This window comes from Bacidia gigantensis, assembly GCF_019456465.1.
Source record: "Bacidia gigantensis strain McMullin 20006 chromosome Unknown contig_74, whole genome shotgun sequence".
NCBI lineage: Eukaryota > Fungi > Ascomycota > Lecanoromycetes > Lecanorales > Ramalinaceae > Bacidia > Bacidia gigantensis.
In genome coordinates this window covers 78,318-101,885 of record NW_025408613.1, presented here as the reverse complement: position 1 = coordinate 101,885, position 23,568 = coordinate 78,318, and the positions used below count along the sequence as shown (strand labels likewise).

The 23,568-nt window shown below is 50.5% G+C and overlaps 8 protein-coding genes across 8 annotated transcripts; 3 read left to right on the top strand and 5 right to left on the bottom strand.

Annotated features, from left to right (window-relative positions):
- Positions 1 to 843: 843 nt before the first annotated feature.
- KY384_000423 (uncharacterized protein) lies at positions 844 to 1,368 on the bottom strand (the record flags this gene model as incomplete). The annotated part of the gene is made up of 2 exons (XM_044808959.1): positions 844 to 1,247; positions 1,290 to 1,368. 2 exons carry the CDS (start codon positions 1,366 to 1,368, stop codon positions 844 to 846), a joined length of 483 nt encoding a protein of 160 aa, XP_044664946.1.
- Positions 1,369 to 3,599: 2,231 nt separating this feature from the next.
- KY384_000422 (uncharacterized protein) lies at positions 3,600 to 4,601 on the bottom strand (the record flags this gene model as incomplete). The annotated part of the gene is made up of 1 exon (XM_044808958.1): positions 3,600 to 4,601. The coding sequence occupies one exon, from the start codon at positions 4,599 to 4,601 to the stop codon at positions 3,600 to 3,602; it is 1,002 nt and encodes a 333-aa protein (XP_044664945.1).
- A 1,613-nt stretch (positions 4,602 to 6,214) lies between these two features.
- KY384_000421 (uncharacterized protein) lies at positions 6,215 to 6,595 on the top strand (the record flags this gene model as incomplete). Its single annotated transcript, XM_044808957.1, has 1 exon — positions 6,215 to 6,595. The coding sequence occupies one exon, from the start codon at positions 6,215 to 6,217 to the stop codon at positions 6,593 to 6,595; it is 381 nt and encodes a 126-aa protein (XP_044664944.1).
- A 763-nt stretch (positions 6,596 to 7,358) lies between these two features.
- KY384_000420 (uncharacterized protein) lies at positions 7,359 to 11,075 on the bottom strand (the record flags this gene model as incomplete). Its single annotated transcript, XM_044808956.1, has 3 exons — positions 7,359 to 7,628; positions 7,682 to 9,972; positions 10,985 to 11,075. The coding sequence occupies 3 exons, from the start codon at positions 11,073 to 11,075 to the stop codon at positions 7,359 to 7,361; spliced, it is 2,652 nt and encodes an 883-aa protein (XP_044664943.1).
- Positions 11,076 to 11,346: 271 nt separating this feature from the next.
- On the bottom strand, positions 11,347 to 13,078 carry KY384_000419 (uncharacterized protein; the record flags this gene model as incomplete). The annotated part of the gene is made up of 2 exons (XM_044808955.1): positions 11,347 to 12,895; positions 12,957 to 13,078. The coding sequence occupies 2 exons, from the start codon at positions 13,076 to 13,078 to the stop codon at positions 11,347 to 11,349; spliced, it is 1,671 nt and encodes a 556-aa protein (XP_044664942.1).
- A 1,597-nt stretch (positions 13,079 to 14,675) lies between these two features.
- Positions 14,676 to 17,178, top strand: KY384_000418 (uncharacterized protein; the record flags this gene model as incomplete). The annotated part of the gene is made up of 3 exons (XM_044808954.1): positions 14,676 to 14,697; positions 14,960 to 15,071; positions 15,117 to 17,178. 3 exons carry the CDS (start codon positions 14,676 to 14,678, stop codon positions 17,176 to 17,178), a joined length of 2,196 nt encoding a protein of 731 aa, XP_044664941.1.
- A 1,619-nt stretch (positions 17,179 to 18,797) lies between these two features.
- KY384_000417 (uncharacterized protein) lies at positions 18,798 to 19,316 on the bottom strand (the record flags this gene model as incomplete). Its single annotated transcript, XM_044808953.1, has 1 exon — positions 18,798 to 19,316. One exon carries the CDS (start codon positions 19,314 to 19,316, stop codon positions 18,798 to 18,800), a length of 519 nt encoding a protein of 172 aa, XP_044664940.1.
- A 1,380-nt stretch (positions 19,317 to 20,696) lies between these two features.
- Positions 20,697 to 21,709, top strand: KY384_000416 (uncharacterized protein; the record flags this gene model as incomplete). The annotated part of the gene is made up of 3 exons (XM_044808952.1): positions 20,697 to 20,700; positions 20,728 to 20,761; positions 20,788 to 21,709. The coding sequence occupies 3 exons, from the start codon at positions 20,697 to 20,699 to the stop codon at positions 21,707 to 21,709; spliced, it is 960 nt and encodes a 319-aa protein (XP_044664939.1).
- Positions 21,710 to 23,568: the final 1,859 nt, after the last annotated feature.

Genomic DNA, 23,568 nt, shown 5'->3' with positions numbered 1-23,568 from the left:
AACTCATACGAGACGATCCGCAGAACCACAGAGGTTGAGGAAGCGTGGGTACTTGGAGAAAGAAGGTAGGATCCCCCAGTGAAACACCTACCAACGATTTAGGGTGCAGTTAGCTCATGGTTTAGGCAAGTCACACCAAAGTCTTTGTATAAGCGTACAAATGAGATTCTCGGCTCCTGCCGTCCATCGAAGGCTTTCAGACCAAGGCACTTTTCTACCATCATGGCAAGCATGGATCTGGTCCGTTTAGCAAGAATTATGTGCTAAATCTGTTCGCCACCACGTGTTTCATGCTTTCTGGACATGAAAGAGGTGGTCTCTGCGAGCCCAAATCCCTGCGACTTGATACGCAAGAACGGCAAGAACCATGCGAACGGCCGGAGAATTGAAGATGGCTTGAACCGTGCTCTTTCACGCATTGGTGTCTTGGAACCCCGCGAATCTTGTTCGCATAAGACCTCAATCTTCCGAAAGTGTTTTGATGCATTATTCATTTATCCACTTTCACTGTCACTCTTGTGCGCCATTGTTGAAGAGCCCACACCCTGAGAGGGATGCATCATCTCCCGCTGCATTGACATGTCTGCAACAGCAGTTGCTAGTCCGAGCCCAACTCATATATGGAATCCATGGGAAGACCTACCATGGTGGCAACGCGGCAAATACCCAGTTGTACCTCCTCCACCTGGCATCACCGCCAACCTAGTGGACCCAGATTCGAAAGTAAAATGGGGTATCCTCACGCAATCCGTATGCATCACCATCGCCACAATCGTCATAATCCTCAGAATGTACACAAAGATATCCATCCTGCGTGTGCCAGGTTGGGAAGACTGGACAGCACTAGCCGGCTACTTCGGATTCCTCGGCCTCGTCAGCGTCATCATCGCTCTCGACCATCACGGCAACGGTAAACACCGCTGGGATATCACAGGCGACAGCTACACCACCTACCTCCGTCTCACATATATCAACGAAGTAATCTACGGGCCCATCATGTGCACCATCAAGATCTCCATCTTGCTCTTGTACTTGCGGATTTTCCAACCAGTCCGCGGCACTTTCATCGCTTTCCACCTCATCCTCTGGGCAAATGTCGCCCTCTATGGTGCCGGCGTCTTCACCGAGATCTTTCAGTGTGCGCCGATCAGGAAGATATGGTATCCGCTGTGGCCGGGCAGTTGTATCGACCAGAAGGCGGTACAGCTTGCGAGTGCGGGGTTCAATTTGGTATCGGACTTCGCCATCTTAGTATTGCCTATTATTGCGGTATGGAATCTCAATACGACTAGAGATAGGAAGCTCGGGCTTATCATTATTTTTGGCTTTGGGATTGGGTGAGTGCCTCTCTGTCAAATCGTGGTTCATACCAATCGATCACGTTCTCTCCGGCTCCAAGAATGGGCTGACAGTAGCTTACAGTGGCTGCATCGCGAGCTGTGTTCGACTCATTGTAGTCACCGAGAACAAGTGGGCCGGTGACACAACTTGGACGTTGTACGGGCTCAATCTCTTAACGTATGTCTACCCTCTCCCCCTCCCCTTCCCCTCTCCTCCCTTTTCCCCTCTCCTCCCTTTCCCCAGACCCAACCCGTTCCTCCCCCTCGTCCTCTAACCCCCCTTTCCCCCATAAACTCCAAAAAAAAAAATTAACGCTCCTCCCCCCACAACAGCCTAGCAGAACTAACCTGCGGCATCCTCTGCTCCTGCCTCCCCGCCATCCCCGCCTTCTTCCGCTCCCTCCCGCGCGTCCACATCAACGTCCACTTCTCCAGCGGCAAAACACTCTCGCGCTCCCCCCACTCTGGTACTTATTCCTCTGAATCAGGCTCGCATAAGTATGATGGGAGATCGAGAGCTGTGCCTGGTGGGCTGCATAATACGATTTCTAGCCCTACCTTAGGTGGCAGTGGTGGGAGTGGTGGGGGGACGATGAGGACGAATACGTTGAGTAGTCCTACGCTGGGGGGAGGAGCCCGAGAAGTGGGATGGGAGGGGGCAAAGGAGGCGCGTGGGACGAGATTGATGAGGTGGAGGATGTGTGGAAGGAGGACATTGAGGTGGGGTTGCCGTGTAAACCCGATTATAAAGGCAGCGTCGGGGCCGGGGGTGGGGGCGGGCACAACGAATACGTGGATCGCGGCATGTGGGCCAGAGATAAAGGGGAACGAGACCAGCAATGGGGGAGGTATGATCGCGAAATGGGACCGAAGAGGGAAACGGGACGAAGGAGGGAAGGTCAGAGAGTGGTGGGGGAAAGGGGTGGGGGTGGGGAAGAGTGGATGAGGCCACGGTACGCGATTGAGGATGAAATGGGGGGCAGGGGCGGAGGTAGAGGTAGGGGTGGGGGAGATAGGGGCGGAGGGGATAGGGGTGTGGGGGATAGGGGGGAGGGGGTGGAGGGTACGGTCATCCGATGAGGCAATTACCTAGGGCGAAGGGTGAGGGTGGTATGATATGATATGATATGATTATGGAAAAGATTGTATGAATAGCTTTCCCTGGAGGAATGTATTACTAGCCCCCCCCCGTTTGGCAGGCAAATCAAAGATACCCCAATATCCAAGAAAGCCATTTTTCTTGTCGCGGTCTCGTGCCCTTTCCTCCCTGCTGTCACTGTTGCAAAGCTATCTCTCATCACCCTCATCGGACCAGCCAGCAAAAGGGGGATCTTCTAATTTAGAAAAGGTCGGTCGTTCATAATGCCCTTCCTTCGAGTCACGTCATATTATTGCTGCCCATTTCCCGCTCTTTCCATACCACCAGCACCACCACTATTCCCTCTGACCCCCAAGAATGTTCGGACCTCCAGCCAGCCACAAACCACAACCCATCTAACAGGGGATGGGAGAAGTATCCGTGAGCTGCTGGTAATTCCACCCCCTTACGCTCTTACACCCTTTACCTCCTTACCCCTTTACCCCTATCCCCTAGCCCCTTGCCCCTTACCCCTCCCATTTTCATTTCTACTCTTCGGGCCCTTCGTTCGTGTGTGTCATGGTTTTGTGAAGACTACTGCATTTACCCCCTTGTCTTTTCTTCCCTTTTTTATGGATCGTGGTAAGGTGGAGAGGTGGGGAGGTGGGTGGCTCATTTGTTGGTATTAAAGAGTGGGGGGAAGGGGGGGAGGAAAGGAAGAAAGGAATGGAATGCAGGGAGGGAGAGGCTAGTGCGATAGGATGAGCTGTTCGTAGATGCACGTAGAGGGATGCGTGGAGGAGTGGAGGAAGGGAGGAGGGGAGGAGTGGAGGGAAGGGAGAAGAGTGATAGATTTGGGAGAGAATAGCAAGGTGGTTTTGATGTTGTGTAGGAAAGGGTCAGGGTGTGGTATGAGGGAGGAGAGTACTGGGAGGATGGAGCGAGAGGGGACGTGAGGGGAGGGTTTAGATTGAGGAAAGGGTGTGAGTAGGCAGTGGCATGAGATTTGGCAGAGGAAATTTGGGAGATGTGATGTTAACAAGAATAGTAGCTGAGGATTGAAAAGCTCTCTCTCAGCAATTGAGGGTATCAGTGTTATAAAGAGACTTGGCTTTGTAGTTTTGACTCAAGAATTTCGGCTATGAGGGATCTGAAGTCCATGGTTTGGATTATTGGGTATGTTATGCTGCAAGAAATCGCCTTTGTCGCCTCATATTCCGGTGTAAGGACCTCTGTGTCATTTGGCTGTCGCTCGCAACATTTTCAGATCCTTGGGGACCTGGACGTGGTCCTGATGCATTCGAGAGCAACGAGTTCAGATTCAGACACCCCTCCTGCTGTGTCATTGAAGTCTTGTTCACACCATCTCTTTTCATCAATGACTCCTGCAAGCATCCATCCCCAGGGTCAGGATATTGAGGCGGCCAAATTGGGCTATCCCAATCCCATGGCGCATCGAAACCTATGGTCACATTCACTACTGGAATGAAGGGCCAAGGTTCCCACTTCTGCAGCAGCCCCGACTCCATCGCCACCGACTCAGTCAACCGTACCACGGCTGGCCACCTGTTACTAGTGTCTTCCAGCCTCGTGCTCCACTCGAACTCCCAATATTCCGCCAGGATGGATGCTTTAGCTGCAACCGTTGATAATATTGATTTATCCGTCCAGTTCAACCCCCTCGTGAACGGCGGCATCTGCGCATCGTGGGGATCATAGATTTGGAAGCGGGATCGGAGCCATTCTACCGCGCTCCCATTATTATTATTCCAGTTGTGCAGACAGTAGGGCACGTCCACGGTGTGCACGCGGATCTGCCAGAGGGTGGAGTCCTCGTGAGGGTAGGTAACGGGTGGGTAGCCAGCTTTTATGGCCTCCTCGGTATCGTAGAGGCTGTCATCGGTGCTTTCGATGAACCAGACTGAGTTGGTGGAGAGGGTCGTGTTGTCGATAAGCGCAAATTCATCTTCCAGGCCCTCGCTATCGAGCATGTTTCGGATGTTTTGGTGGGATTGGCCGTGGAAGTCGGGGCGGTCGTGGATCGGGACTACGACGGAAGGGTGCTGGAAGCGGGCGAGGGAGCCGTCGAAGAAGGCATGCTGGACGGAGGAAAGGAGATTTGGGGTAAGAGGGACGTCGGAGTAGGCGTTGAGGGTATCTGGGATGTTGGTGAAGGTGACCATTGTTGTCGATTATGATGCTATGCCTTTATTGTGAGTGTGAGTAGACATCTGGAAGTAGGGGCATTGTGTATGCAGAACAGCGCATTGGCATGGATGATGTGGCATGGATAGACTTGCTTTGAGACACGCAAAGTGCGCTTTTGCTTAGAGCCGTGAGACAGCATCGAAATTGTTGCGCTTGCTCCACTGAGTCAGGCCATTGGGCGATCGCACTCTCAAGAAGGGGCGGGCTTTGACGAGATAGAGCATTCCACCTTCTCTTATAGATTGCGCCTCTGGGAGCGCACTGCGCAAGGGGAGTTGTCTACTCTATGCAGGCAGAAAGCAGCATGGACTGTTGGTCAGAAATCCCACAAGAGCAGCAGCGGGCACAAGGACCAGAGAAGGTAGAATGTCCCCATGAGCGGTGAGTCTTCATGTACATGTCTCGTCTTCTGCGTCTGATCCAATGAAGGCCCAGCAGTGTAGGCGTCGAAGATCATGAGGTACTTGCAGTCAAGCACTTCAGTCATATTGGTTGACTCCTGCTCTTGAACGCACATCCTTCATGCTGCAGGTTTTGATGTTTATGCCATCGTTGCCACAAATATCATGTGTAGACCGCGATTCCAACGGCTTTCGCAAGGTACGGCGATGTGCCACCAATAATTTTCTCGGTCTCCTAACAGGACCCCATATCTCGCACGGCTCTTTCAACATATATGAGTTGTAGTCGCTCGACTGTAGACGCCATCGCAGGTCGGAATCGATTGCGAAAGCATATCGCTGGATTGGGTGGGAATAGAACGTAGAAACAAATTTCGTAGGATCATGAACGCTACTTGTAGAACTAGCGTGCCAAGGGACTGATTCGGTTTAGCGCAAAAGCCTTGGGATTTTCTCAAGAATATTTTTATTCAAATTTGAACGACTTTATATCCTCGACACTTTGGCGAAATGGGTGGATTTTATTCCATGTGCGCTCATGTTCACGACCTAACTTGTACAGTTGATGCGACAGCCTGCTATGGATCTAGTGAACCTGTTTCTTTCGAGAACCCAGATGCGAATCCTGCTATCTCTTTTTCCCTTTTAATTCCAATCCTTTCATCATCAATTTTCTGTTTTGCAGTTGATTCAGGACAAAAGAAAGACAGTATTGAAAATATTATGGTCGGGATGGGCCAAATCAAAACTTGCGCAGTCTACACTCGCTGTATTCAGTCAGATTGAGGGATGCTTTGAATATTGCAGATAAGATGCAACACTCTGGAGCTGCCCATCTGACAAGTCGACCCGCAAGACCGTGATTCTTGCTGTGTATGTTTCTTTCGCGACTTTCTTCCATGGTCGATTCGCGATGGCCGGACGTCAATTAGGGCCAAGCCATTCAAGGTCAACAAGCGATAGCAGGTCCTCTTCTCACTAAGACTGTGGTCTAGACCTTCCGTCAGCTCGTCTTCGAAACGCCACAGATTTTCCACGAGAGCCGCGTTGAAAGTCTACAATAATTCAATGATAGCCCCACCCTTCGTCCTTCAACCACCAAATTCACTCGCATCCGTCTCCGACACTGATTCACAGAACCTGCTTACTAAAGTTCACCAACTAGAGAAGAGAATCAGAACCCGAAAATGCCAAACTTCGACAAATACGCCCAAGACATCCACCTCGAATTCCACGACAACGGCTGCTACCTCGTCTGTCTTCTCGCCACCGGCAGCGATTGGAAAGGCAGCGAAGGCAATGGCTGGAACAAATCTACGCTCAACCTCGACGAGAAAATCGCCAACACCCTCAATGAGAACGGATACGCTGATCTTGGATATAATGACCAAGGCGGTTTTAGTAAGACGTCTCGCAATATCAAACTGGAGGATAACGGGAGACGATTGACCGCGGAGGTGAAACGAGGCGACACTAACGAGTGGAAGCCGAGGTATACTTTGCTGTACCAGCTGATCGCGAATGAGTTTGGGTATCTGAAGTGGGGGACGGGGGGGATGTTTGGATAGGTATGGAATAGATGGTGCGCATTACAAAAGAACATGCTCTTCTTATTGCACCAAGCTTGCAAAGATACCATGAAGAAGCGCGAGAGATGATGAAGTGTGTTTGAGGGGACATGACGATTGCAATATGGTGTAATAACCTGATATCACTTCACCTTCATCAACCCATTGCTCGAGCCTCCTCCCCCCTGCTAGCCGGAATACTCTCGAAACTTCAGATTCCTTTCATGTGTGCCCTATCATTCATATTTGCAACAAGAGATGGCTGTACAACACTTCCATTCGTCATGGGTGCCAAGGATCATAGGGCTGAGACCGACTCTCACCACCTTTCCATTCATTCGTTCTTCCATCAAAGCAACTAGCACGCTATCTGTTCTTGTCACGTTCGACGTCGGACTGTGTATACGCTTCATATCGGTACCATCGTTGAGTAGATGGGGATAGGAGAACAGGTGAGGCGTTGAGAATGGGGCATTGGCCCTTCTTTCGCAGTCACCATGCAAGATGTCTTGTATCTAGAGTTGATTTTGACTCGGAATACGTGCTCATCCGTGCAGCTGACATAAATGATCTTCCTCACCTATGTCCTACCACTACTCTTGGCACTCGAATTGCGATGCATGTTTCTTCGGCCAACGATCGTGCAGTATAGTCACTGATCCTGGGTTGGCGCTTCAGCTAAAGTAAATTTACTTCCTTGCCTGTTGAGGATAAGTCATTTCTAAGATCTTGAGAACAGATACGAGCTCTGGTGTTAACGCCCTTAAGTTGTCCTCGCCCGTCTTGATTCGGACCACATTTTGGTGAAGTTGGCGACAAGAGCTACGAGCGGATCGGAGGTGCCTAACTTTGCCACATCCAGTCTTTGTCTCTGCTGAATCTCTTTGCTCCCAAGTTCTCGCCTTTTCCGGCGTTCGTTGATCAAAGAAAGAACGGGATCGTGCTTCTCGGTCTCCAATTTTGCTCCGGCTTTGAGAAGAGCTTGCATCGCGCGCTCGCGCTTCTGGCTGGCGGCCAGGTACAGGGCAGTTTGCTCGTCCACGCCAGTCTTCTCAAGATCAGCTCCCCCTCAAGTAACAGGGTTACCATCTCTGTATGACCTTGGTATGCAGCGGCGTGAAGTGCGGTTTTGCCCCAGGTATTCATTACGGCGTGATCTTTAGCGAGACCGCCGAGCACGCCGTGCAACACCTTTTCGCCCAAGCCATTGTATTTCTCCATCTTCTCATTATTGGGGATATTTACGTCGGCTTCGAACGCGAGGAACAGATCTACAGTCTCCAAGCCATTGTACCATGCAGCTTTGTAGATCGCGGTTTCTCCGTAACGACCACGACCCATGCTGGGATCTGCGCCATACTGCAGTAAGAGCCTCACAATATCAGAGCGAACATGACCGGCAGCCTTGTAGATCGCACTTTGGCCTTTCAGTGTCAACGTATCCCTCCCTGCGCCTTCTTCTAGTAGTAATTGCACGATGCTCGTGAAGCCTCTGCATGTGGCGAGATAGAGTGGTGTTTGCTTTAGAGAATCTTTAGGGTTAATAGAGGCACCGTAATCCAAGACTAATTGCACAATGCTGAGTTTTGGCTGACTGCTAGCTAGGTGAAGTGCGGTTCGATTGCGACATCGGATGAGTCTTGCACCATACTCTAAAAGTAATCTCGCAATTTCCACTTGACCACTACTGACTACCTGGAATAGAACTGGGTCGCCTGGTTTACCGTCGTACCTGTTCCTTGTGTCAACATCGGCTCCTCGCCGTAGAAGGAGATGAACAACATCAAGCCAGCCCGCTGAAGCGGCCCTATATAGTGCTGTTGTTTCTAGGAAAGAATGCCTCTTTTGTTCAGTAACAGGATTACCATCACTATCCCGGGTTTGAAATGACTCCGTCCATGACTTGGGACCTCTGGATTCAATGTGCTCGCCGAGCCCAAGGAGTCGTCTGACCTGCCTCAAATCGCCTTCAGCAGCCGCTTCAGGAAGCGCATCATTTGTAAGTAAATGCCTTGGACGATGTGGTGCTGGCGAAGGCCGCTCATGTCCTGGCCGGCGATATTTCCAGATAATGTCAGATTTTGTCCGCTTTCCTATGAGGATCTCTGGACGAGTACGTTGCGGAAGCTCAGTAGGATCTTCTGATGGTATATAGAGGCTTTTGGAGGCCTTGCCGCGATGTGCAGATTCAGAGGATTTCTTTGGATCACTATTGGTAGTATGTGATTGCTGCGTGGAATTGGAGCTCATCGCTTTGTCTACGTATGCTAGATCATTTTTGCACAAGTTCAAACGGGGTATGGAGAATTTGTGCCCATCTCGATCCACGATGATAACGAAGAGCTCATTATTGACTATCTCAGTCCCATTCAACACCCCCTTTTCAATGTTTCTTCCCTTCGAGTCCTGCCATACACGAGCTAATGGACTCTCGGGTAACGGGCTAGGAACAAAGACGTGATCCGCATTTGTATAATCTTCAGTCACTCCCGAGAGACTTGTCTTTATGTGAGTAATGTCATTCCGCTCTTGTTCGGCACCTATTGGCAAATTTTCGTTTGAAGTCATTGTCTCCTCGTCCACCGGTTGATGGGCATTATCTACCTTGCCCGCAGCGGGACTAATTATTGTCTCAGCGTCGGAGTCACTTTTATCGTCAGCTATGCTCGATGGTCGCGGCTGAGATGTGAGCATTGGAGACAGGACTTCATCCTCCGAACACGTCCGCAAAGAGCCACTTGCGTCGAGTAGACCACATTCACTCAGCTCCTCGATTCTGAGGAAGATAGCAGATTCATGCTCTTGTAGCACTCGACTCGTGAAACCGGCCTTGTTCAGTTTGCTTCGGAAGGCTTTCCATACAAATTTCTCGTCATCGGTGTAGTCTGACAGATATGACTCTTTATCCTCTGTGAGGCGAACTTCAGCAAACATTTGATCTATTTTGATCATCAAATCCGGTAGAAAGTCTTTGATGTCTTCCACATTCTGCTCGATACGTCCTAATGAGCCCAGACCAACCGTATGCAGGAACTCAGAGAGCTGAGCCGTGTAGAAGGCAAGATTGCCTCTGTATTCCAGATAATCTTTTTTTGAGAAGCGCAGTCGATCAATGAGCCTTTTATTCGGAGTTGCGAGGCTTTTATGCTTAGAGATAAGGTCCGAGAGAGGTTCTAGGGACGTCTGGCAATTCTTGAAATGAACCGCGAACTCTTTCGCAACCCTGTCATCCTTGCGAAGCGGCGACTTCGGATTCTTAAGCTCAGTTGCGACGCCCTTGAGAAGCACACAGAGACCCTGAGAAACGTTGGAGGCCTCCGAAAAGTCATCTGGTGCATGTCGACAATTTTGAACAGTGACTTTCGCGGCTTTAAGTACTAGATAAATATCGCTGAAACTGCAACCAAATGATATGGCCGATGCTTGCTTCAATCAAACAACATGTAGGAGCTGGTATCACGTCGAGGAAGAGAATCATGTGTACCGCTTTATACTACAGCAGAATAGTAAAGAAACAGGCAGCGGTGAGGAAGCCCCCGACAAGCTCGATCCTGTTTCGTAAGCTTGAAAAGCCTCGTCATCCCACATTCCACCCTACAGAGTGCCTGACGGATTACTGACCGCCAAGACTAGATTAGCCATGGGTCTACCTTACGGTAGTCATACCAAAAGAGGGCGCAGAGTCCATACCCGAAAGAGTGATAGCCAAAAGCCCACAGCAGCCTAGAGCTGCACTAGACAGAGCGCTTTGGGCAGCCCAGGCGACTATCCGGTGACCGAGAGTTACATTATCAGAAACTTGACTAGGCACTGGGGGACATCTGGTGACATCTCAACAATATCGCTCTCTTTGTGGTCTCGGGTGGCCGGCATCCGACCACACCGAGGCCAATGACTGAAAGCACCACCATGAAAACACCTAGTCGGAAAACAAGACCTTCTTCAGCTAAGGTTTCGATGGCCACTATTCAGAGCCCCGACCATGACCACCAACCATTGTTGAGACAATTGACCAACATCTTTTGGCCTCTCTCTCATGTATTCGGACTCTTATCTCATTCCATTCCATCCCTACGGAAGGTTGTGCTATTAAAAGCTAGAGGCAGAAGCACAACAGATATCTGGACGACTTTGTAGGTCGCGAGATCAGTAGACGGCTAGGTAGGTGAAACGATGGCCCCGAAACGGTGGCTTGTTGGGAGGTCAGCATCGGTGAATCCAGGGGGCAATTGAGCAAATCATGGGATCAACATGTCGCTGACACGATTGAGGAGTAATGGATAATCATATACTTGATAAGACTAGGTATTCAAGACTCTTGACCCTTGATCGTTCTTGTAATCTCGGAGAGCCGATGGCTCTGTATCGAATGTCAAAAAGATGACTTACCTAAAGGCAGCACATCAGGCGTGCCAAGGATTGTAGGGCTGAGACCGAAAGCTCCCACATTGCACTTCTGCCACACATTCCCTTCCCCCATTGTCGCAGCTAACAAGCCTTTGCTGCTCTGTAGCCTCAGCTTTCAGCTGTCAGCCCATACCTGAGATCCTGAAATCTGTGCCATCGCCGGACGAGATTCAGTGGTCGAACATGCAGAGCAACTTTGGCGGCGGAAATTGTGCTTCATGAGGAGGAGGCCGAACCTCGTCCATCTGACTGAACCAACGGCAAATCTTGTTGTCATACCAAATAGGCGATAAGAGTGCAGCACCGATGTCGAAGAATGAGCCTCAATCGAGATATTGTATTCATCAACGGTTGCTCGACTTCGACTTCGGCGTATCTGTCCCAGATCCAAGCACAGTATTCGAGTCTCTCCAAAAACCCACTGGACTATTTCCCCGCAGCTCCGGACGATCGGGTCCAGCATACAACTCATACCTCGGGCTTTCGCCATGCATTTCATATTTCTGGCCATCGGGACTGGAAAGTTCGATCACTGGTTTTTCTCGGATGGTCTCTGAGGGTGCCTCCACCAAGCCCTGTCCCGCAAGTTCCGCCTTTCGATAGTCTGTCGAATCTGGCTCCGCATTCTTGGCTTTGAGTATTGCAGCCTTTCGAGCCCTTCGCCACAGCCAAACCGCAAGCATTAGGATCGCTAGGAAGACAACCATTCCAATGACGATGCCGGCTATGGCTCCTGCGCTCAGTTTGCTAGACTTAACGTCCTGACTTTGGGACTCTGCTGAAGGTAATGTAACAATATCTTCTTCCGTATCAAGGTCTGGAAACTTCGCTTGCGCAACCGAAAAGTTTCTATATTCATAGTTGGCGATAACGTAGGCCTCCTGGAAGAACGTCCGGCCAAGTGTATACTGCGTTGCGTTGTCCGCTCGTCGAAGTGGAAAATATCGAGTCTCATTCGACAAGCTCGGCTGTTTCAACTGCAGGTCGAAACTCGAGTACTGCAAGGTGATGGACACAGTTTGTGCAACTCCGGAGCTTTGTGCGGAGGGACTGAGACTGAAAACCACACTTGCATTCTGTGATTTCAACGATTGGTGGAGCGTGTCATTGACGAAATACATATTGGCTGTTTCGTTGTAGGTGAGACCAAAAGCGGCTTCAAACGTTTGACAGACGTCCTTAGGCAACCAAATGTCAGGCACGAGCGAATCCAGCAGCGCATAGATGCCCGATTCAAGTGGACCTGCCACAGCCTGATTGCTAAATTGGATTCTCTGGACGGAGACAAGAAGATCGCGGCTTAAATCTGGTCCAAAAGGGAAGGAAACGTTGTTCGGGACGAATCTGGAGGCATCATATCCTCCCAAAGTGAGGCTGCCATAGGCTGGAGGTTGAGCATAGGATGCCCCAGCCGTATACCCCCAGGTGAGACTAGGAATAATCGCCTGGGTCTTGAGATCAGCCATCAAGCTTGGGGTGGAATTTCCAAGAGACGAGGTGTTGATCGCGTTCGGGCTCAGTCCTAGGGCCCCGAGATAAAAATCCTTGGTGGCGACACCCTCAATGACCTGATGACTCGCGACTAGCGAGCTGTCGGATGCAAGGCCAAGCTTGACGCTATCATATCCAGAACTTGTGTTGGCACTATACCCTAATGGCTCCTCGGCAAGCATCGCCAGCGTATACAGCCCAATATCCGAATATGTTGACGAGTTTCCTTGGTAAAAGAACTCGCCTCGAGATTGGCGACAGTCGACCGGATCGTCCTTTGTACAGCCTTCCGGAAGGACTGGCCATATCGCATTGCTGGATGTGGATGGTAGCAGCCTGATGCTTCCTCCCGGTGTGCCGACGGTCGTCCAAAATGTCGACCATGGGCCATCGTTTCCATCCCTGTACAACAATCAGCACCGTTCTTCAATGCGATGACTTCGCCTTTGTATGGAGCAAATACCAATACTGGCTTGGAGGTACGACCAGTGGCTTCGTCCGGTTGGAGGCTCCGATTGCGAACTCAACAAGCCAGGTCAAGCTCACGCAGGCCAGGAGTAGGCGTCGAAGAGAGATCCAATCCATCGCTGCTTATGCGCACCTGGCGCTCCTTGCATAAACCCACAAGGGAAAGCAATATCTACGTCTGCGGGGAAGTCATAACCTATATCTCCTGAAGCACAAATCTCACCACGAAATTCGTGCAGCGAGAATTGAGGCTGAGCAGACCCCCTAAGCGGCTCAGCGCCGCTGGACTTCGGCGGCTGGATAGTACCAGGCTTTGCTCGTTTCAGGTTGATCGGCGCAATCTCCCGGGGATTGCACAACGCTAAAGGGGCTTGACGACGCCCGAAGGATTCTGGAAACCCTAAAAGGAGGATCGAAATGTGGAGCAGATCTTGAATTGAAGACTCTTTCTTCTTGCATGTCAGGACGGGGAATTACGTCTGCCTTAATGAAGCCAATGATACGAATGCCGATGCTCGCTTTGTTCGCTCTTCAAGATTGATTGTGAGTAATTGCCAAACGCTGGGCATGTAGTCGGTCATGCTGTCCGCGCTACAAGCCCGAATGTCTTCCAAATGTCCCACCGCGAGAAGCAACCTCTGTAGGTTACTACGCACGCGCAACGTTCTATACACGCGAGCTGCTGGGATCGGCATCACGATATCACTCTGGAGTCTGTGAGACTCAAAGAAAGTGATTTCCGTCCGCGTTCTGCCTGCTCTTCTTCCACTGAACGAACACGTTCCAGCGAATGGAAAATCTCCAGCGTGAAAATACTCTATGGATGAGCAATTGTCTACAGTATCACAATCTGCGAGTCTTGGAGCTACACCTCAGAGGTATAGTCGTATGAAGGATAAGCAATGCTCATCTTTCTCATGAACGTTCAGCCCGCTCAGCAAGGGCCTCCGAGGACGGCGTTTAAACGATCATCGGCCTCTTGCAAAATAATTCCAGCATCGTCTCGAGGGTAAACAGAGTTGAATGGATCGAACTCTCGTATACAGAGTTACGACGAGATGTGGATAAATATAGGAGCTGGCGCTTGAGGCTGAGCTGTGAGGCACAGCGCAATGCAAAACATTTGTTTTGAGGGCTTGGCACGTTTCATTGTCTCTAAACGCCAGCACTATGATTTTAACAAGACACTAAGACCAGCTAAGGAAGGCGAAGGATTTCGATGGATCTTTCAGCCTCCACTCGTCAGGTCCAGAATCGATGCTTGAGCGAATAGGATGGGGGGAACACCCTCGTATCGCTTCCACACCACTACTGCAGGAGAGAGTTTGCCAGGAACCAGTTTCAATAATAGTGAGACGGCCCATTCATAATCTATCAAGCCCTATACAAGATGTCGAAGGATCAATAGAGATGAGCACCTACGAATGGCAGAAACTCACGCCGAAAGCTTCATGCCGACCTGATTTGCATACGCCGCATACTGCAATATTACCGCGTGGTGCCCGGGATCCTTCACTCATCCTATACATGCATTGGATCTTCTTCCTATCTCAGCTTGACATTCTCAATTTCAGCTCCCAATTGAGGCGAGAGAGCTGTACGGAGCTGGCCTCTCTTATGCGTCCTTGAAGCCCAGGAGCAAGTTTCAATCATTGCCCTCCTTCCCTTCCCCTGGATCGCTGAGCCGTGATGTTGCTTTATGTGATCTTTCTATATGTTGGATACGCTCGGGCACTGTATACAAATTGTGAGCCTTGCCCAAAAGTGCCTCTGCTTCGTCTGTCACTGCTGATCAAAGCCTCACAGCTACGGTTAAAAGTGTGAGCCCGACAGGCGCACCAAGTCAATGTAGTAGCAATTGCACCGCTGTCGTTGGAGCAATTGTCACCCTAGGATGGAAGCCCAAAAGCTTAGCCCATACTATAACCGTTGAGACCGAGGTGCTAGTAGTGAATACGCGGAGGAACACAACTAGAACGACGACCATCACTAACACAGACGTTGACTTGACCAACTTTACAACCCCAGCAAATGTCAACAGTGGTGGCACTAAGACCGCTCTCCTAACCCAGCCAGCCCCTACTGGTACCGGCACCACAGTCTATACGATGTGAGCGAGCTTTATCATCGCTGTTGGGTTTTACTGATGAATTAGTACTTTCCCTTCGTCATACATTGTATACAATTCGGGATACCTTCTTGAAGGACAATTGTCGACCACCACTCAGCGCACGTCTACATGTCTTCGTCCCAGCAGTTCCGGCGGAGACGATGTTCCCTGGCCGTCGCATCCACCGATCTTAGATCTCCCGAACCACCCGAAGGTTGCACAGATATATCAGGAAGACCCAGCCGAGGTTGCAGAGCTTGTGCAACAAGATCCAAAAGGATGGGTGTTTGATTGGGAGAATTTGGCTTACGTAAACGATGAGGATTACACTGCAAACTTTTTCAAAGGTCTGTTTCCGGACGTCGGTGCTATGTCTCAATGCAGAGTGATAATGGGGATACTCGAGGCGCCCGCGACGTATAACAACGTAGCACTGTACTTGACTCATACGACGTCTTCGACAGAGGGTGATGACGAACCTACGAGTATTGCTGAGCAGCCAAAATCTACCCCAGCCATCCCCACGCCCGCGAATGGAGATGCTGGCCCTGGAGACTCCCCAGCCAGCATTCCAGCGGCAAACAAGCCAGGAAACGTTCCACCAAGCCCGTCACCAACTCCGTCTCCAGAACCGGAAGCCACAGCGGCGGATATCGTCAACCAGAGTTCTTATCCACATCTTGCGTCGTTCATAATGAACGGCCTTGGGAAGTCGAGTCCCGAGACACCGGCTCCAAAAGCTGACAACCCCACTGCGTCCGCTTCGCAACCAGAGCAACAACCAGGGCGAGAACCACAGCAACAGCCACAGCAGCAACAGCAGCAATCGAACCAGCAACAGAATCAGCAACAGCCACAGCAGCAACAGCAGCCACAGCAGCAATCGAACCAGCAACAGAACCAGCAACAGAACCAACAATCGAACCCGCAATCGAACCAGCAGTCACCACAGCAACAGCCGCAACAACAGCCGCAACAACAGCCGCCTGTCATCCCCTCATTCACTATTGGCAGCCAAACAATCGCTGCAAACAGCCAAGGGCAATTTGAGGTTGGGGGCCAGCAATTGAAACCCGGTGGTGTGGTATCAGTATCTGGAACTCCCATATCCCTAGATCAACAGGGCACAGCAGTCGAAGTAGGCACGAATGTACAAAAGATTGCGCCTGCAACCCCAGCGGCTCCCCAATTTACTGTCAACGGCCAGACTGTTGCAGCGAATTCCCAAGGCGCCTTCGTGGTTGGAGGACAAACGCTGACGCAAGGCGGTATCGTATCGGTCTCTGGCACGCCTGTATCCCTTGATCGGCAGGGCACGGCTGTTGCGGTCGGAGGAAACGTCCAGCAGCTTTCGCCGCCATACACACCACCTTCTATTCCTAGTTTCACATTTGGCAGCCAGACAATCACTGCCAATTCTGCAGGTAATTTCGTCGTTGGTTCCCAGACCCTGGCACCAGGTAGTGCAGTCACGGTATCTGGAACACCGATATCTCTGAATTCGCAGGCGGGGAATGTTGTCGTTGGCGGAACGAACACGCAAGTATTGTCACCAACCGCAGCAGCAGCTTTCATGTTGGGTAGCCAAACTATCACCGCAAATCCTCAAGGCAATTTTGTCGTAGGAAATGGACAGATATTAACGCCAGGCGGTGCCGCTACTGTGTCCGGTACGCCAATATCTCTAGATGCGAAGGGCAGTAATGTTGTGGTGGGGACGAGCACACAACTAATATCACAACTATCTACACCCGCAGCGGCGGCTTTTACACTCGGCTCACAGACCATCACTGCTAATCCAGCTGGCAATTTTGTGGTCGGGAGTCAGACGCTGACGAAGGGAGGTGCAGTCACTGTGTCTGGCACGCCCGTGTCTTTGGATTCGCAGGGAGGTAGTGTCGTGATTGGAGGTAGTACTCAGGCGGTAAGTAAATCCTCGCCTACTGGAATCAGCGGAAGCGCTGGTGCCGGAGGAAGTGGGGGTGGGAACGGAGGTGCAGGTAATGGCACGACGTTTTTCACAGGTAATGCGGTGCGGACTAGTAGCAAAGGGATTACATGGGTGACAGCTTACCTCTGCTTTATTGGGGTCTGGGCCTGGAGATAATGGGCTTCATGCAGTGAAATAGTCGCGAATATGGGATACGATATGATACCTCATGTACATAACTCTCGTCGAAAAGAACATAGAAAGTAATCTTCCAACCTCAGACCTATCGAACACAAGGAGAAAGCCTTCTCACTTAGCAGAACTCCTCAATGCCGCTCCTCCACCCCCCCCCTCCGTCGAATCACACCATATCTGATTCCACTTCACCTCCCAACCCCCTCCCCCAAAGCAATCCCTTCCCCCAACGTAACATGAGAAGCAAACCACTAAACCCTCCTCTCCCCCTCCCCTTCCCTCTTACCCACAACCCTCCTCCCCACCCCCGCCATAAACATAAACCCAAAACCCCCTCCCCCCAACGGTCTCTTTCCGCCAAAATTCCCCGTACACCCATGCAAAACATGGTGAAACTCCTGAATCACCTCCCTCATCGTGAAACTATCCGTGTCGCTCGCGTCTTCGGTGCGGATGTCGACGGTGCAGGGTGCGGTTTTGTCGTGGTAGGTTTTTAGGGGTTTGCGGGGGGTGGAGTTGGGGTCGGAGGAGGAAGGGGTGGGGGGGGTAAGTAACGTTTTTATCGGGAAAGGGAACGGCGTTTAGGATCCCCGATACCGCGTCGCAGGGTGTGAGGTTGGGCGAGGTCGTGAGCGGCGTTAGGAAGTCCGGGGGCGTGAAACAGGTTAGAGAGCGCGCGGGGATTGGGGGGAGTTGGCGGCGGTGGCGGAGTGGGGTTAGGTGCGGGGAGGAGAGGGAGGGGAGGGAGGGAGGGGAGGGAGATGGCGGTGGTGGGTAGGGTGAGGGTAAAGAGGAGGAGGAAGAGGGTTGTGAGGTTTTTGGATGGGGATGGGGGGAGGTTGGGGGACATTGTTGGGTTGGGGGCGGAGGGGGGGTTTGGTGAGGCTGAGGTCGGTGGGTGGGATTGAGCGGTGGTGAGGAGGGGAGGATGGTGGTTGAGCAGATTTTATGTGGTGGTTTGGGAACTCTTATATTGATGGCTGTCTGCGGTGATAGTTCAGCTTTGGAAAGACTGTGTCAGGCCTGTCGTCAGCGTGACGAGTGTGGCAGATATAGTGATGGGTAGCTCTGCAACGTTGTTCTAGCAGGTGGAGGCAGATGATGGCTGTGTTGAAGTATGGACGGCCTGTCCTAGACTTGGGGAATAGACGGCGGAGGCATGGTCTCGGCGAAAACCTCGATAAAGACATAATTTAATTGTCTGGAGGTCAAGCTTGGTCGTCGGTGAAGTACTGTGGCCGGCCTTTTTGGGCTCCACCCGCGCTACAAGAGCGGCTGTAGAGTGGAGCTGTCTGGCTCTCACGGGTTAATGTTGTCAACCTCAGCCCAGCTCGAGGCGACAGACCTCAAAATAGTTCGTTTGCAGGGCGAAGCCTCGGTATGCTCTTTGCAAACTCTTCGGGTGCTTGTAACGTTGCAAGCACGTTACATCAATGGAGAAATTCTATTTGATAGGTTTGGATTATGGCAACGCACTCGTGTATTTCACTAGTCCAAGGAGGGGCGATCTTACCATGGGAGTCTATGCTGATTTTGCAAGCCATTGGAAGTGCCTCGCGTACTTGAGTCGTTGTGACCCTTGCGTTACGGCCTGTCGCCTACTAGCAGTGCGATTTATCGTAGCCGTAGAGATAGACCCAGAATCCCTTACTTCCCAGCTTCGTCTTCCCACCATAGCCACTACCAGCATTCTCAGGATCAGAGCAGTTTCCCAAGATACTATTCATAGCCGATTGAATGTCAGTGATCCTGAACTCATCCTGATTGCTGATCTCGTCACAGCGCAAACTCAGAGTACAGGGTTGATTAGGATCCTTCCATTCCTCGACAGGCGAGAATTCGTTCGACAGCTCGCCAATAGACACAGTGTCTCCGCTGGCAAAATCTGTTTCTGCTGAGTCTCCAGAGTATCCGTGGAGAACGTCTCGGTGCTGGGCTGTGTCTAGGATATTGGAGACTCCACCGCAGACGTTGAAATTCCCGCCTGCACCATTGAGTGTATTGAAATAGTCTGGTGGGCCAAAGCACGTTACTGAGGAGTTGCTCGCTTGTCGTGGTCTCAGGGCTTTCGTTTGGCCTCTGGCTTCGATTTTCTCGCCGCTACGTATTGGTCCTTTCATGGCAACAACTGAAGATACGAGAGCAAACAAAGAAACGACTGTGCTGGTGGAATGCATATCCTTTAGACAGGGCAGAGCTCAGGCAAATCAATGGTGAAGCAACAGGAAAAGGAGATACCCTTTCCATCCAGTGACAACGGGAGAAGCTTTATAGTTGTGTGACAGACCTTTGTCGTAGACCTATCTGCTGGCTTCACGTTGGGAAGTATCATTTTTAGAAGGCCCCAAACTCTTGCACTGGCGATCAAGTGATATTCTATTTCGAGCTTTGCATGGAGGGGACTAAGCGATATTTTAAAATCACCACATCTTGGGATAGTCACCAGTGCTTTCGGCAAATGCCAAATGTGTCTTGTGGAGTCTTGCTCAACTTCAAAAGAGCAGATTGCCTCGTTGCGTTGCAAGAATCTTTCGGGCTTGGCGCCAAGCTGAAGCTCGGTCACGGAGAAACTTCTTGCCGGCCGCCCAGCAGGTAATAAATGGAATTCTCGAGTCTCTCTTTCATCATCGACATTCTTTACCCACAAAAAAACTCGATCAAGACTCCACTTATGGTGCTGGTCTTTACAAAACTACGTGTAAATCAAGCCGTGGAGCCGGATCGCTTCTCTGCAAGTCATGCATAGATACGTGCGCGATATCTCGACCGCTTTTTCGCGTCAACACCGCATGGACGACACCGAGATTAGAGCAGACTTGAGACAGCCGCGAAGAAAGAGCGAATGATATCCAACTGCTATTCATCACTCACCCTCAGCAACGCATTCATTTCGCTCGCGTGTTCTTTGCCGGCTCTCGATGGACGGTGGCGTAAGCCTCAGTAGCCATGATCCTCGCGCATTCGCGTCCGTATGTCATAGCCACCTTGTCTTGATATATCAGTGTGCATTGAGGGATGGGAGCGTCTAAGTGATGAGTCACGATCAACCCTGTAATGTTATTGCGAGTCAAAGTCGCAATAATTGCACGGTCTCTATTGTCTACGACTGCTGTTCCCGCATTACGTTCGAGACAAACGAGACTATGCCTCGTTACTCCGCTTTCCGTCCACGACGGTGTTGCTAAATATATAGCCGCAAGACTGAAGCGCAACTCGTTGATGGGATGTCTTACAGCTCCATCTTCCCAACTTGAAAGCTGCAGACTGGCTGCTCCGAAAGAGACACTTGGCAGTGTTAACTAGGCCGCGTTCAAATTGATCGATCTGGTACCGATTGACTGCGCACTATCAAGTAATGCAACTCAGTGCCCCTATCATGGTTAGCGGAAGGCTAGCCAGTCTTACCAAGCGTTACTCTTTCCTAGTACTTTGGTATCTGGCTGTGTGTTCAACTTCTGCAAACACAGTATTGGGAAGGCGAGATACTACCCCTCCCCAAGATGGGTATGTCTCTCATCTAAAGTGGTCTAGACAGTGCACTGAAAGCTTTCCCAGGACTGATGTTGTCAACCTACACATCACCAATTCCAGTGATCAGTCTTACCAGCAATCTCTTGATCTCGATGTCAAAGAACCACAACCTGAGAACTTTAACATTCTTGCAATCTATAAGAAGGATGGCGAAAAATTAGACCAAATTGAAGCTTCAATCGCGCTCGTACGAACATTGTGTGGCCTAGCATTCAAAGATTGGAATGAAGCGTTCTGGAAGTTCAAATATTCCGATCTTGACCCCACAACACCGCTTGATATTCTATTCACTAGCACTCGGCGTGAAAGTCATCCGACATTGCAGACAAAGACAATGATGTGGCCCTTACGAATACTCTCACACTACCTGAACCAATATGGATATGCTGAGGTTGGCTTTTCCATAAAATTTCTAGGTATGCCGGATCTAGGCTATGGACAACTGATCAGGTCGAAGCCGAGCCCACCAAAGATACCACAAGCAGTAACAAATGATACTAACGCCACTCTCATATTTGAAAACATGGTGCCCGTAGGTGACTCGATCACAGTAACATCTTTCACCATTGATCAAAGCAGCGCGATCTATACGCCATACAACATCTACAGCCTCCTCATGAACGTCATGGTATTAATGGCGGAACAAGGCTCAACTAGCCAGAATTTTGGCTTTTCAGCCTATAATGTCGAGGCTGATTTAAGCTTGCAATGGAGGCCTCAAAACGAAGCAGTACTACCGAAATTCACGAATCGAGCCATCATACTTGCCACTCACTCTGTTGCCAAACTCCTGCCTGCTTATCAGGATAAGGACTTGAATTGGCGAGAGTGTAGATGGGATATCAAAAGCGATGGCAGGACTATTGGAGAGGGGCGATTGCTTAAGGGTAGGGTCGAACATCCCAACAATATTACGGTGCCCGAAGCCGCAGGGACAGCTCCTATTCAATCTTTAAATTCATTGCCGTCAGCAGCAATGTGATGGCTTGAATACTGGTGTGTTCTCGCATACGCCAGAGCATATTTTGCACTGTGTGACTGTGCTACGGACTCGAACCCGGTGAAGAAAAGCAAAGCGCGTAACGGGAGTCATTCTCTGAAGACAAGGATTGCAGTAAATGGCGCAACCCGACAAGGATCATAGAGGCAGGTTGCTTTAGGGGCTCTAATGTCATCGACGCTTCACGAAACGTTGGGCTTTCACCACCAGGCTTCAACTTGAAAGCACTGGTCAGAAAATGACTCAAATCTGCCTTACTGACCTACAAAACCACCTGGTATTACATACTCGACAAGTACAAATTGCCAATATGATAAAATGACCAGAGCGCTTCCCGGATTGACTATTCAAAGCATGAAAGAGCGCAATACGCTGTGACTTGAGGCATCTTTCGCGCCCTGTAGTGATAACTAAACGGTCGAGTTGCGAAGTCCTCCCTGATCAAGATCCGCAAGCAAACATTATCAACGGAGACTATTCCGACGCCGACGATAGGGCTAAGTGATGCAAGGCGCATGGTCACCTGATGACAACAAAGTTTGAGACAGATGTGTTCGTCTTCCTCGACGACTTCTGCACTACTGTGGCATAGTTTTTGTATGCAGATCGGTGCTGTTGGCTCCCTACCTGAAGAGGCAACATGAGCGAGTGTCTACTTCAATTGCGAAAGCAATACATACCTTGGACTGTCTGTGACGGTGGGATCTTTCTACAATCTGGGGTTGCATGTGGTCGGTGAGCTTTGCCGCAAAGTATGCGGGACACTTTGGACTGAAGCACGAACATCAATGCAACATCACGAGATGCCCGTACGAGGCACAGCCTTTCTCTGTTAAGAGCAGAAAGACAATGACCAATTCCTCATCGAAAGTCTAAAGTCGACATGGACTTTCGAATGATAGCAGCAAAATCTTCAGCATCAATGTCGCCGTTGCCACGAAGACTTGACATCATGCAAACTTTGGCGGTCCACGCTCAATATCGAGGAGGTGAGCCATCGATTGACATTACAATTCTGTATCACGGGGCCTTTCCCTACGTGGTGATAACCCCAACCATCAGCATCGACGAAGAAACAGATGTTGGCAACGGGGGTCAGGTTTCCATTCTTCTGAACCAAAACACTCGCGGCCGAGGGGATCGACCGACCATTTTCAAGGCAAGGCGTTTCCACTGCCACAAACTCGAATTTAGGTAACCGCCCCGCACAATCACGATTATCTATTATCGTGGTGCCAAACAGTTGGCAGGCACAGCACTTAAGGTCTCGGGCAGTGCTGATATGCATCATCCCTGCTATCGGTATGACTATTTAGTTACGCATTCCGATCGTCTGAAACGTCGACTTGGCAAGATTGGGGCCATTTTAGGCCCCCCACTCTCGGTGTTCTACTGGTTGCGGCCCCAACTGGCTCTAGTGCTGATTACCCAAGTATATCGTCACACTCCGCCCGCCAATTGACGTAATTCAGATGAATGATCTAATCAGCGGCTAAGTCAATCATTGGCTCAAGTGTGTTCTACCGTCCGTCGACTAGGCTATGATAGGAATGAGCCCAAGTCTGACAGAATTAGTGCCCCTATCTCCTTACAAGCGACAACGATGTTTCATGTTTTCAGCTGGACTTCTTCGGCACTTCTGTTCTCATCTGTCCCATGTCTTTATCCATGGCAACGCTCTCCAGCAGAGGCCTGGAGGCTGACTTTCGAAAGGATCAAAGAGGCTCAAAGGAAACCGCTTGCGTATGGAGCTGCAGCTATACAAGAAATCTATGCGCATCTCGTCACGCAAAGTCCTCCAGTACCTGCATGAGCACGGCTCCTCCTGGTTCTCCGCAACA